Source organism: Ambystoma mexicanum, chromosome 7p, assembly GCF_040938575.1.
Source record: "Ambystoma mexicanum isolate Mex_15411 chromosome 7p, UKY_AmexF1_1, whole genome shotgun sequence".
In the NCBI taxonomy this organism is placed as follows: Eukaryota; Metazoa; Chordata; class Amphibia; order Caudata; family Ambystomatidae; genus Ambystoma; species Ambystoma mexicanum.
The window spans coordinates 499,126,775-499,138,850 of record NC_090939.1 but is presented as its reverse complement, the minus strand read 5'-3'; the positions used below and the strand labels follow the sequence as shown (position 1 = coordinate 499,138,850).

General features: G+C 41.8%; 1 protein-coding gene across 3 annotated transcripts in view; it reads left to right on the top strand.

Annotated features, from left to right (window-relative positions):
- The window catches only part of USP9X (ubiquitin specific peptidase 9 X-linked), a 2,614,063-nt gene that overhangs the window by 267,157 nt on the left and 2,334,830 nt on the right, over positions 1–12,076 (top strand). For all 3 annotated transcript variants that reach the window (XM_069636534.1, XM_069636533.1, XM_069636535.1), the window contains exon 3: positions 6,425–6,570. In XM_069636534.1, the coding sequence (XP_069492635.1) occupies positions 6,425–6,570 (146 nt within the window). The remainder of the gene's footprint in view (positions 1–6,424; positions 6,571–12,076) is intronic.

Sequence of the window (12,076 nt, the reverse complement as noted above, 5' to 3'; positions counted from 1 at the left end):
CAGGACCCTTGCCCACTATTGACTGTCACGAGTTCAGATCTTTAGTGCGATTCAATTTGTCTGCGGATAACATGCGCATTATTCAAGCGGTCAGGAAGCCCTCAACAAGATCAGTATAGAAGCAAATGGCTACGGTTCTGTCACTGGTGTTTGACAGGCAGCTGGAACCCAGGGAGGCTACTATTGACATGGCCCTGTCTTTTGTTTCACATCTGGTAGAGTCTGTCATCCATGTCTTGTCCTGCAGGACATAGTTATCCGCTGTTGCCACTTATTTGTCCACTGACCAGTGCTCTTTTTCACTGTCTAAACCAGTCATTAAGACACTTTCCGGGCCTGGTGCATCTTTATCCTCCTGTTCGCAACCTGCATCCAAGGTAGGATTTGAATGTGGTCCTTACGGCCTTGTCATAAGCCTTTTGAGCCCATGGCTACTGTAGATTTTAAGTACCTTTTGTGGAAAGTGTCCTTTTTGATTGCTGACTTCGGCAAGGCTTACAAGTGAGCTTCAGGCCTTGTCGGTGTAACATCCATTCCTTACTTTTCATAAGGATAAGGTTGTCCTGCGAACGAATCCTGCCTTTCTTCTGAAGGTCGTCTGATTTTCATTTGAATCAGTCAATCTCATTGCCTGTATTCTTCCCAGACACGCCTCAGTGGCCGAAAGGGTTCTGCACTGCCTGCACGTTAGAAGAGCCCTCAAGTTCTATCTGGACAGAGCATTTGAGCTTAGGAACTCTTTGCAGCTTTTTGTGACCTTCGGAAATCCGCAAGGAAAGCCGGCTTTGAAAGCGACCATCTCACAGTGGATCGCGGCGTGTATTTCGAAGGCGTATACCATTCAGGGTCTTCGGGCCCCAAAGGGAATTCATGGTCTTTTTTTGCAGGGTAAGGCGGCTGCCTTTTCCTTCCAAAAATATGTTCCCTGGGAGACTATCGCGAAAGTGGCTACGCGGGCCTCCCCATCGGCTTTTTGTAAGCATTACTGTCTGGACATGAGCTCCAGGCATGATGCTCAGGAACCTGTTTCAGTAAGGAGTTTCTATCCACCCGTGATTCCTGTGAGTCCATGGTCCCCTTTCCTCTGTACGCCTGCCCTTCGTCTCCTCTAAAATGTTTCCTCTTTTATTGCTTGAAGGTCATAGACCTTGCGATAGAAAAGGACTGATGGGCAATGCGCTGGGCGGAGCTAAGGAGGGCGGGGTTATGGCCGCGTGTGGTACCCCGCATAAAAGACACATTTTTGAAAAATGTGATGCTTTTTACAAAGTGCTCTGGTCCCGTCGCACAGGACGGAGGAATGTCCCATAAGTGGAGGAAATGGGACTAGACTAGGAGTAAGGTAGTCACTACGGTGCGTAACTTTATTTTCAAACAAGGTTATTAATAAGTTGTGATCGCTTTGTGGTGTTTTGATACTTTCATTTCCCAGATCTTCATTGTCATGTTTTTTGAAGTGATCATGTAATCTAAGATGGAACTTTGATCATCGCGTTCCCACGTCACGTTTGGAGTTATGTCGCTCTCTATATTTCCATTAAGGTTATCCATGTTTCTAGCGTCTAGTTCTTCAAGGACGACTGCTCGTATTGGATCTTTCTTTTTTTGTCTATTTCGTTCAGATTTAAGATCCATGTTGAAATCACCACAAAGAATGTGTGCATTCTCTTCAGCAGCTGTTATGTTTTCAAGCAGTTCGCATATCTGTACCATGAAATCTGTCTTGCCTATTACTTTATGTTGCCAATAAACATTTACAATATCAATTATTGACTTGTCTTTCCCTGCGTGATCTCTCAGCCCAATCGTAATCGACTGTATGTAGGCAGATGGATTAATTGACTTCAGGATTTAAAATCCATTTAGTCTTTTGATCAAAGTAATCCGGCCCAACAATGGACGTCCTTTGGATTGTATTTTCACGGGATTAAAAGCTACTTCATAACCTTCAACAATGGACGGTTCTTTCAGCCACGTCTCTTTTAGATATATAATGTCAAACTGCAGTAGCAGCTTTCGGGATCTCCATTTTAAGTGCCCAAAACCTTGCGTATTCCAGCAGCCCATTGATTTCACTTAATCTTTCTTTGGCTATGCATGTTAACTCTCCTTCTTGGAATTTAGAGAGCCGACAGTCCATGTCTTTCGTTTTCACGACATTGCTGTTCTTGACTGAGTCTATTCCTTGAATCTGGCTTTCAATTGTAATTCTAAACTTTTTTTTTAGTTTATTAAATTCCATGAATTCTTTATGGGCTAACTCATGTTCATCAATCTCATGTTGTTTATTATCTATGGGCATCGTTGGCTCCAATGTCATCTCTATGGATGCCGCTGACATGAAAGATGCATGGCCTTTTTTATCTGCCAACCTGCCCACTTCTTTCTCCAGATTTCTTTGTTCTAATCTCCTTCTCACAATTTAGGTCCCATAGGTCCTGGGCATTATCCAGTATCAAGTCACCAACAGTTTTCGAGTATATATGTAGCACTAATCTGTTCAAAGAAGAGTCCTCAATGAATTCAACAGTTTTTATATTGGAGGTTGAAATTAATTTCATGGCCGGTAGATGATGAAGCAGTTGCAGCACTTTTATATCTATTTAGAATTAAGCCGTCATCGGCTAGTTTGTTTCCAATAGTATCCTTACTGCCACCTCGCTGATCCACCTTTTTTGCTGGATCTTTTCCTTATTCACTTCTTTTGAGCATCTATCTTTACAACTAATGGGTTTTGGTTGCTTATTCACATGTTCTGCCAACTTCAGTGGGTATTCTTTCTTCTTTACTTCCATTGACTGGAATGGCTTCTCTATCATCTTTTTTGCCGTGTCTGATGGTCTGATGTTATACCTCATACTTTATCTAATCCTATCTTTATTCGCTCCTCTTTTGTTTTAAAATAATCTGAGTCATTGACGGAAACATTCTGCCTTGGTACTTATTTCTTTTTCAGGTGAGGGTTCATATACCATACTTTTCTAGACTTGTTCTGAGCGTTGACTATCCACTGGCTTTGCACTTAATTCAACCTCAATCAGACACAGAAATAGATCTTTGTTTCGCACTCACACCAGGAGATTCAGCATCATCTTCATCTGTTATGTCATATGGGGACATGTTTAATCATCCATAGTAGCATTGTCATCTCTTTCTTCTCGAGATAATAGATTTGCAGAGGGCCCAAGCTTAGGAACTAGTGTTTTTTTCTATTATGTCTTGACTTGACGTGTCTTGCTTTTTCTTCGGTTTCTCAGCCATAGTTTGAATGGTAATATTCAAAGCCTTCAGATGTTTCAGAAAATTACAGGCATTTTCAGAATTTGAATTCTTGCCTTTCGTCATGTTTTTTGTTGTCCTTTTGACCTGATACTATGGCATTTGCAGAGTTGGTTAGTTTCTGTTGGGTTTCTCTCCTTATTGAAGATTGGATAGGTCTCCTTTGTCGTCGGATTTGCAGATTCACCACCTGATGGCGTAGGTTCCTTGTCATTTACCTGATGGCCATCAACTTAGACCACCACTGGCGGAGCTACGGGCCCCATTATTTGCTTGCTTTTAGAGATTTCTTGGCTCTTTTCGTGGGTACTACATTTTCTGGGTCAATATACAGCCATCCACCTTTCCTTTCTAGACGTAGAGGGCAACGCCTAGTCATCACTTTGTGCCAACTTGTTAATGAGTGAGATAGGATTATCGGGACCTGTTGGATCTGTTGTTTGAATCTTAACTCTGTTGACCAACCCTACTCAATTTTTCTTTACTTGCAGGATTTGCATTAGACGGACATCTTTGTCCTTGGCTGGTTTTCGTTTCACTGGTTCCATCCTGTACGGGCAACCATCTTAACTCCATGACAGAGTTCTCCTATATCACCTGCTGTTCACCCATGTGCTTTTTTTAAAAATCGCTAAAGCCTCTTTGGCCACCTCTGCTAATAAAATTTCATCCTCTCCTGAGGTTCTTAAAGCATCTCTTAATATGGTAGGGGACATCTCATCTTTATACATATCCTTTTGTGTTTGGATCTTTAGTTCTTTCAAGTCCATTTCAACTTCCACCATTTTTCATTAACTAATGCAATGAGAGTATTTTGGTCTCTATAACTCTCACTAAATTGCTCGTAAATTTTAGCCAAAGGGGCAATTGCGATTGTTGTTGCTGACATTAAGTTAGGCCTTAACTCGTTTATTATAGTTTCTGGTGTCCATTTGTTGTGTTCACCTGGACTCCATTCCTTTCTCATATTTTTTTTTTCACCTTCATTGGGTCCAGTTAACTGGTAAACCTGTAATTTTGTTGCGCTTGATGCAAGCTATCATATGAATCATCGGACGATGAGCTGCCTGTTGAGGATTCTAAGTCATCCAGCTGCCTTTCTTTCCTTGCAGCTGTTCTAACTTGTGTATGACAGGGGCATCCTTCCTTTATAGATATTTTTTGTGAGCAGCAAACAGCAGTCGTAGGGCTAGAATGAATTCTACTACTTTTCTCAGGTTGCTTCCTCCTTGAACACTAAGTTCTTTTTTCATCTTCACTCACTAAATTGTGAGTATCTGTGAAGGGATCGCAACTTTGGGCCAAAAGCCTGCCCCGCCTCGGGCTCCGCCTTGGGCTGAAGTGCTGGGATCATCTCATTTGAAAGGTGATTCATTTCTTTTGTTTTTTCTTGAGACAAATGCTGGGCTGCTGTTTATCCTTGGTTGTATTTTTTTGTTTTAATTCATCTCAATCCGCTCTTTAATGAGCCGATCAGCGACCGCCAGAGGGTTTCTCCTTTCATTTGGGTCAATGTAATCAACGTTCGATGACTTTGCTTTCAAGTCTTTGCATACCGGTGTCAAAGGCAGAACGTCACAGTCCCTTAAACTATGTATGGAGATTGTGTGATTAAGGTCATTGGAGCTTTTATCCGCTGGGCTGCCAACCATCTTCATAGCAGGATCAGCACTAACAGCCATAGATTCAAATAACGCACCATCATCCTCGCTTTTGTGCTGTTCTAAAATACTGTGATTGCATCCCAGTGGATTTCTAACCCCGTTAAATCCTGTAATGCTTACAGCAGGTACAGATATCGAAGGTATATGGGGATTTGTTGGCCCATCCCCTTTATTACAGTCATACTCATCGTGGTCGTCAGCCGACCTTTCCGCTACAGTTTTCACCTCCCTGTCAGCAGTTTTATGCAGATTTTGTATGCTCAAAGGAGGGGTGGGGTGTCTTCAGCAGCCTAGACTACGCCTAACTCACCGGGGTTTAGTGCTCTGGCGAGACCTTGCCATTCATTCTGCAGCTCCTCTTTCGAAAAAGGTAACTCACCTTCTTAAGTGTCAGAGACATGTCGCCCTACTCTTTAGTGGTTCCGCTTTTCCAACGTTCCTCCTCCACCCTTCCCCTACAAGGGTAAGACAGTCATTCGATTCTCTCGCACATTCTCTGTCACTTGCAGGTTCCGATCGGGCAGAGCGGCAGCATCGTTTTCACTGACCACCTGGCGAATGCAGCCACCGCTGCTGCAGAATCACAGCGCCTCAACTGGGATTACGTCAGCGGTTAATTTCTCGTTTCCATGTGCACCAAATTTTCTGTTACTGAATCCCAAGGGGACAAAGGAGGGGGGAGAGGGAGCGGTTCCTCGAGCTCCTCACGCTCCACAAAGAACACACTGAACACTCCCACACTCTCTGCGTTGAGAGTTTTTGAAGAAAAGGTCCTCCAGTCAATGGCAATAAATAGCAGACTCTAGAGCAGCAGGATTTCGCCAAGAGTCCTGTACACACTGAACACTCCCACATACTTTCTTTGTAAACTGAGGAATCTGGATCAGAAAATGTACTATTGCACATTGTGGCATCAACTCCAATCTAGTTATAAGAGAAATGTGCGAGGTTTGTGAACTCAGTGATTTGCATTCATATTCTGGATTACCAGCATGTACAGTTGGTGGGGATTTTTGGGATAATGAGGGGACCATGTATGCTTGGGCACACTAGAGGCCCTGGTACTGGTGAAAAAAGCTTTCAGATTAAGTGGGAGGAAGGTTTGGTAGGGGACAACTCTGACTGTAGAGAAGCTGGTCCTCTCCTACTGGTTTTTGCAAATGTGGAGGTGAGGTTAAGCCCTGAAGGTATCCAAAAAGAAAGAACATTGCAGAAGTGCAGATTTTTCCAGGTTTCAACACAGACCCAACCAAATGGAAAGGAATTAAAGTATATCTGTCTGGGTATTTTAGAGACGGAGCAACAAATGCAAATTATGCACATGCAGCCAGCAAAATCGCAAGTTGGATTAGACTAATAAGTATATAGTTTCACAAGTGGAAGCTGCGTGTGTATGTGTTGCACGTTTCATTTTTTCTTCAGTTTCTGTTTAATGCTTTTTATGTAGGTCTTTTGATTTGTTTTTTTGGCTGATTTTATAGACTTCCTCACCTGATTCTTCAAATGAAAATTCTCCTGTTAGTCCTCCTGATGAACAGGGCCAAGGGGATGCACCACCCCAGCTTGAAGATGAGGAGCCTGCATTTCCTCACACTGACCTGGCCAAGCTGGATGACATGATCAACAGGTATTTTGACACTTTCTTTATTTTTGGAAGGTTTTCTGCACATTGTTCTTGCACACTCAACTAAAGGAAAGTGTATAAAGATGATACCTTTAAATGATATTAAATGTAATGAAAAAGGGGGTCACACTAGAGTTGGGAGGCATACACGTGCTGCCAAAAAAGTTGTTTGCAAAATGAGAGGTGGAAGAATGATTAACACCAGTTGCCAATGTAAGGAATAGAATTACCAATAGCAGATACTGTTTAGCTATTTCAATGCCCTTGCCTACCTCTGTCCATTTACTCTTGGATTTATTTTTATTTTTTATTTTATTGAGATTAAGTTTTGCTTATTCATCTAAAGTGGAAGGTCATTTTGTTGTGAACTTTAGGGCGAATTTGCTCCCATCTTTAAGAAGACTGTCGATATGGAAGAAATATGTATACAGAGTGATTGCATAGAAATAATATACAATTTGTGAGCGGTGTATGTACACTGGCAGGAACAATCGTGATGCTCTAATTATTTTAGAACATTTGTGAATATGTTCAGGGGGTTGCCTCTATGACCATGTGGGGGAAATTACAGGACTGCTTACTTTTAAGCTTTGAATAAAGAAAGGATTAAACACTTTTTCTGTTTTGAGAATACTACCCGATATTTAATGCAATGATGCTACCGAAGACCAAGACATAAAATAAGTGGTGTTGCATAGCAATTTGCTATGCAATTCTGTAGGTTTGCTAATCAAATGGACACTTGTGTAGCAAAGTTAGCTATTTAAGTTGCCCTCTTCAATGAAAGCACAGCTCGCCCTGCATTCCTATCTTACCCTCGGTGCTCTCTTCACCCTCTTTTCTCTGTTCACTTCAAGTGCTAATGCAGAGAAAGTGCAGCAGTAATCGTCTCCTTCACTCGTGAGCGCCAAAGGCATGTGTGGGAGTGCTAGGCTTGATTTTTTTTTTCCTTTTTCAAATAATTGTAATTAAGAAGTAATCGGGATGATACTTTTATTAAGCTTTCTATATCCTGTCTGGCAAAAAGATGTGTCAACTTTATATTTTTCTTAAAGGATAGTCATGCAATTCTATTCCTCCAGTTTAAGCTGTTACATAATGCATAATGACAGTATTGATACTGTAAAACACTGCATCATCTCCATGCTTTACAGTAAAGGTTAGGTTAGTGTATCTAAATGTCAGTGTCAACTATATTTCATTTTGTTGGGAACGCTGCACCATATTGACAAGTGAACACTTTCGAAAATACACATGATCACATAATCAAATGCTTTTGACAAACATTGTTCTGTAACCTGCAGGTTGCATACATCTTGCTACTGGTGCTCAACCCATACTCCTTGATATTCTATATTATCACCCTGTTGCTTTATCCAGGTACCCTGAAAGTGAGATGACCACGAACTACAATATTCCACCTAGTTCTCTACCTGCTACTCAATCCACTTTGCTTAGTCTTTTTTGCCTCTTACATAATGAATACAAAGCGAACTTGATGCTTCTGCAAAGTAATGATCAGTAGTTCATCCAGTATGTACATCTACCGATCTTCTTCAATACCAAACACTGTAGTTGACCTCCAGTGCTCGCTTTGCTTTATGCTTATGATTGTATTATTTGATTGTATTATATATTACCACCTGTGGGATACAACTGGCCAAACTGTTTTCAGAGCCTTTTCATCATATCTATTTATTTGTGTCCATTCATGCAGCTAACCTTTACATTTTACAGACTCATCTATGGCTTGCAAAGTCTCTTCACCCACTCGCATAGTCAAGTAGATTTTATGAAGGGCGAGTAGCATTTACAAGAGATGTTTGAAACTTTAATTTAACATCTACCTTGTTTGCAGTACATATCAAATAAAAGTTTCACTCTGAAAGGCTGGCCTCCGGGAGGCAGCAGTGTGAAAAACAAAGTAGGTTTGTAGCAACATGCACCATTTGACAGAAATCGCATTTTAAATTTGTTGCTCTGTTCCTATGGGTTGAGTGCATTTCTCATAGGCTGAATATGTAAAGTAAGTTACCCGACCTGCAGGTCTAGCTGAAATTCAAAGAATTGGCAAGGCCTGACTCCTCTCATTAATGTCTTATTTCAGCAGTACGCATAACTGCTCTATTGTTGCTCATGTCATGGGTACAAATAATGTCTTGTGACATTAACACTATCAGTACAAAATTGCTAATTAAATGGGTCTGTTTGCTAATCAAAAAACATTTAATTAGCAAACTCTGCTAATCAATTGTTGAAAACTAATTTATGCCTTGGAAGACCAACAACTGTTATATATATATATATATATATATATATATATATCTATGTATATATATATCTATCTCCACGTGTTTAAATTTGGGTTAGTAGCAGGCTGTGTTTGTATTTGTCGGTTTCCCATGGAAGCTGCTGCTGGAGAGTAACGGGTTATGATGCGTTCTTCCTGCTTTTGAGAAGTGATGACATTGCATTCCTCCGGTAGCCCTGTCAGTCCTGCAGTGCACATTAAGAGGACAGTGCTGTGCTTGAGTTATTTAGATTTAAATCCTTTTTATTAGTGAATACAAAGAAACAAAAAACGCAAAATAAAAGGGACCCCAATAGGGTTGTTCGGATACAGAACCATCACCTTGCGGCAGACCATTAACAGAAAATAAACACACGCAGTGCCATTCTTTGCTCTGATGTCGAAAATTGGAGAAATAAGCTTTGGGGCACTTTTCCAAACAGTCTAATTTATAGATGGCAAGTGGAACTGTTGCCTCTTCTCGATGTTTGCGGAGCATTGTGCAAATGGGAGGAAATGGTTTTGTAATGCCTGCAAAGTATCTGATCATTAACTCTGGCCGCTGGACAGGCATTGTACATAAGCCTGGACTGGTTCACTCGGGTGTACTTTTAACAGGTCATGTCCCGACAGACCCAAGAACTGTAATGGAAAATGTCTTTGTAAAAAAATGTTGTTCAACCAAATCTTTGAAATGTTATGTCACTTAAACACCATTAGCATTTCGATAAATCTCGAACTTCCTCACCTTTACCCTTCCTATATGATTCCCCACCCACCAGGTCTACCACCTTACTATACATCATGCCTCCGATGCTGTTCTTATCTCACCCCCTCCTTCTGGTATCATGCCTTGCAATCTCTGTAGGTACAAAGTCCTTTCATCAACCGCTATTTTTTTGACAGGTTTTTTTATGAAAAACCTTTGCAGACAAAACCCATCGAAAAAATATATAGGGCGGCATATAAAGGGTTGTGGGGTCAGAAATAGTAACAAAATGATAGGGGAGTGGACTTGGGGGTGGACCACCCCAAAAAAAGATTTTTGCATGGTTTTTTTCAGCTAAATATTTTCGTTAAAAAAAACCTGTCGCAAAAATAGCTGTCGATGAAATGACATTCCTTGCTGTGAAGTGTAGAGTTTATTAATATGTTTAAGTGCATATTCTAGAAAGGGACCCTACATTTATTCAAATCCTCTCATGTACAACTGCAGTAAATGTTTCCTTTTACATACTGAGGGTCTCCCATACCATGTAATATTGTATTAGGGAAGGAATCGCTTGCTTGCACCAACTTCGTGCTGTACACAGTTTGGCACAAAGCAGTAGGTTGGTCCGTAATATACTCAACTTCCTCTGTGATCTGGCTTTGTTTGTTGCAGGGATATTTAGTAACTCCATTGCCATATTGAGGTTCACACCCTGCACGTGATCTCATCAATCTTTGATTTAACCTCCTGACAAAAATGGCGCAGCTTCGGGCATCCCTACAACACATTGGGAATATCCCTCCATACATTTTCTTCAGTTTGCTAGGAGTATAGTGCCATCTGTGAACATTTTTACATTGGAATTCCCGGTTTTGTGTGCTTGTGTATGGCCCAAAGACCCCCCCCCCCCCCGTGCTGGCAGGTCCCATTCCTTATTAGTAAACTGCCTGTTTGTGTCTCGCTTCCATCGTTTCCTGCCTTACATCTGGCATTGCTCCCTTTTACCCAGTAATATACTATGCATGGCAGGGATTAGGCCCCTGTTAGATTCACTGTCAATTACTACCTTTTCCCGCCCAAAATGGTTTAATTGCCCCCTCCCTCACAGATGTAGTCAACACCCAGTGTTTAATGTGCTGGTATGCAAAGTGATCTTTCCGAGCTCTTGGCAGCAATGCAAATGTCTTGAGTCTAATCTACTTCAGAAACATTTTATACTCCATCCCCAGAGTGAATGTTGGGTTTCTGAAAAGTGGTGTAGGCCATGGGCCCAAATTATGCCTCCCGTTTACCTTATCCAATATCTCTAACGCACCCTTCGTTATTGAGTTTCCCATAATACTTCTCGGTCTATCTGCCCTCAGAGTATCTTCTACATGTATTCACTGGCGATAGTCTGCTCAATCTGGACCCAGTGTTTCTTATTATGGTCCGACCCCATTCTGTTGAACCCTCAAATGTGCTGCCTGGAAGTATTTGGTTATGTTGGAGCACCCCTCTTCCTCTTGGGCCGATACAAAACCCCTTCTCTAATTCAAGGCTTCTTCCCATTACAAATAATGGATGATATCCCCTTGTATTGCCTTCAGGACCTTCTCTGGCTTACGTATCGGCAATGCCTGAAAAGCATATAAAAGGTGGCGAAGTATGTTCATTTTAACAATGGCAATCTTCCCCAGTCACGAAACCTACAACTCCTACTATTGAGATCTTTCTTATTTTGTTCCGCCAAGGGCGGTTAGTTTGCCTTTGGAGTTGATGCATATGAGGGGTTGGGGGTCCATCCCCAGGTATCTGACCAATCCCTGCCCATCGAAGGGATGTCTTGGACTGCGCTTTTAAGTCTCCTGCTCTAAGGACAGGCTCATTATCTATGACATTGAAACATTCGCCTTCAACCCAGACGAACGAGAAAATGTCTCCTTCAAATGTATTGTGTCCTCCCACATATTGCTCATTATATATATATATCTGAGGCTTTTGGAATCTGCTAAGATCACATGCTGTGCATAGGCCGACATCTAGTGGAAGTCGCGGAGTATTAGTTTGTTTTTCGAAAATGGGTGTCGACACAGGGCGTGCCAGTAATACTATCCCTAGTGTGACGTCCACTGTACACATGATCCCTCACATGTGTAGGACCCTCGGATTGTTTTTTTCCGCCATACTGGTCGGAAGCATTCAGCGGAGTTCCCTGGCATTAGCCATACTTTGAAAAATATTGTTATTTCCCCTTCTTCTCCACAGTAACGTCGAGTTGCCGAAATTTGACACTCGACGCCGAACCGGAGAAGAAAGCGACCGTCGAGAGCTTCACGACAGAGTGGGCCTAGGAAAGCCTCTGGCCTCGGCCCGGGCCTCGGCCCTACAAGTACGGAGAGTGGGGGGTGGACATACTCTACTCTAATTTTCTTATATATATATATATATATATTCATAGACTTACCAGCCCTCTGCCTCAAGGTGCGTATGGAGTGTACCCCTTTCCAATTTTGCCCAAAGTGCAA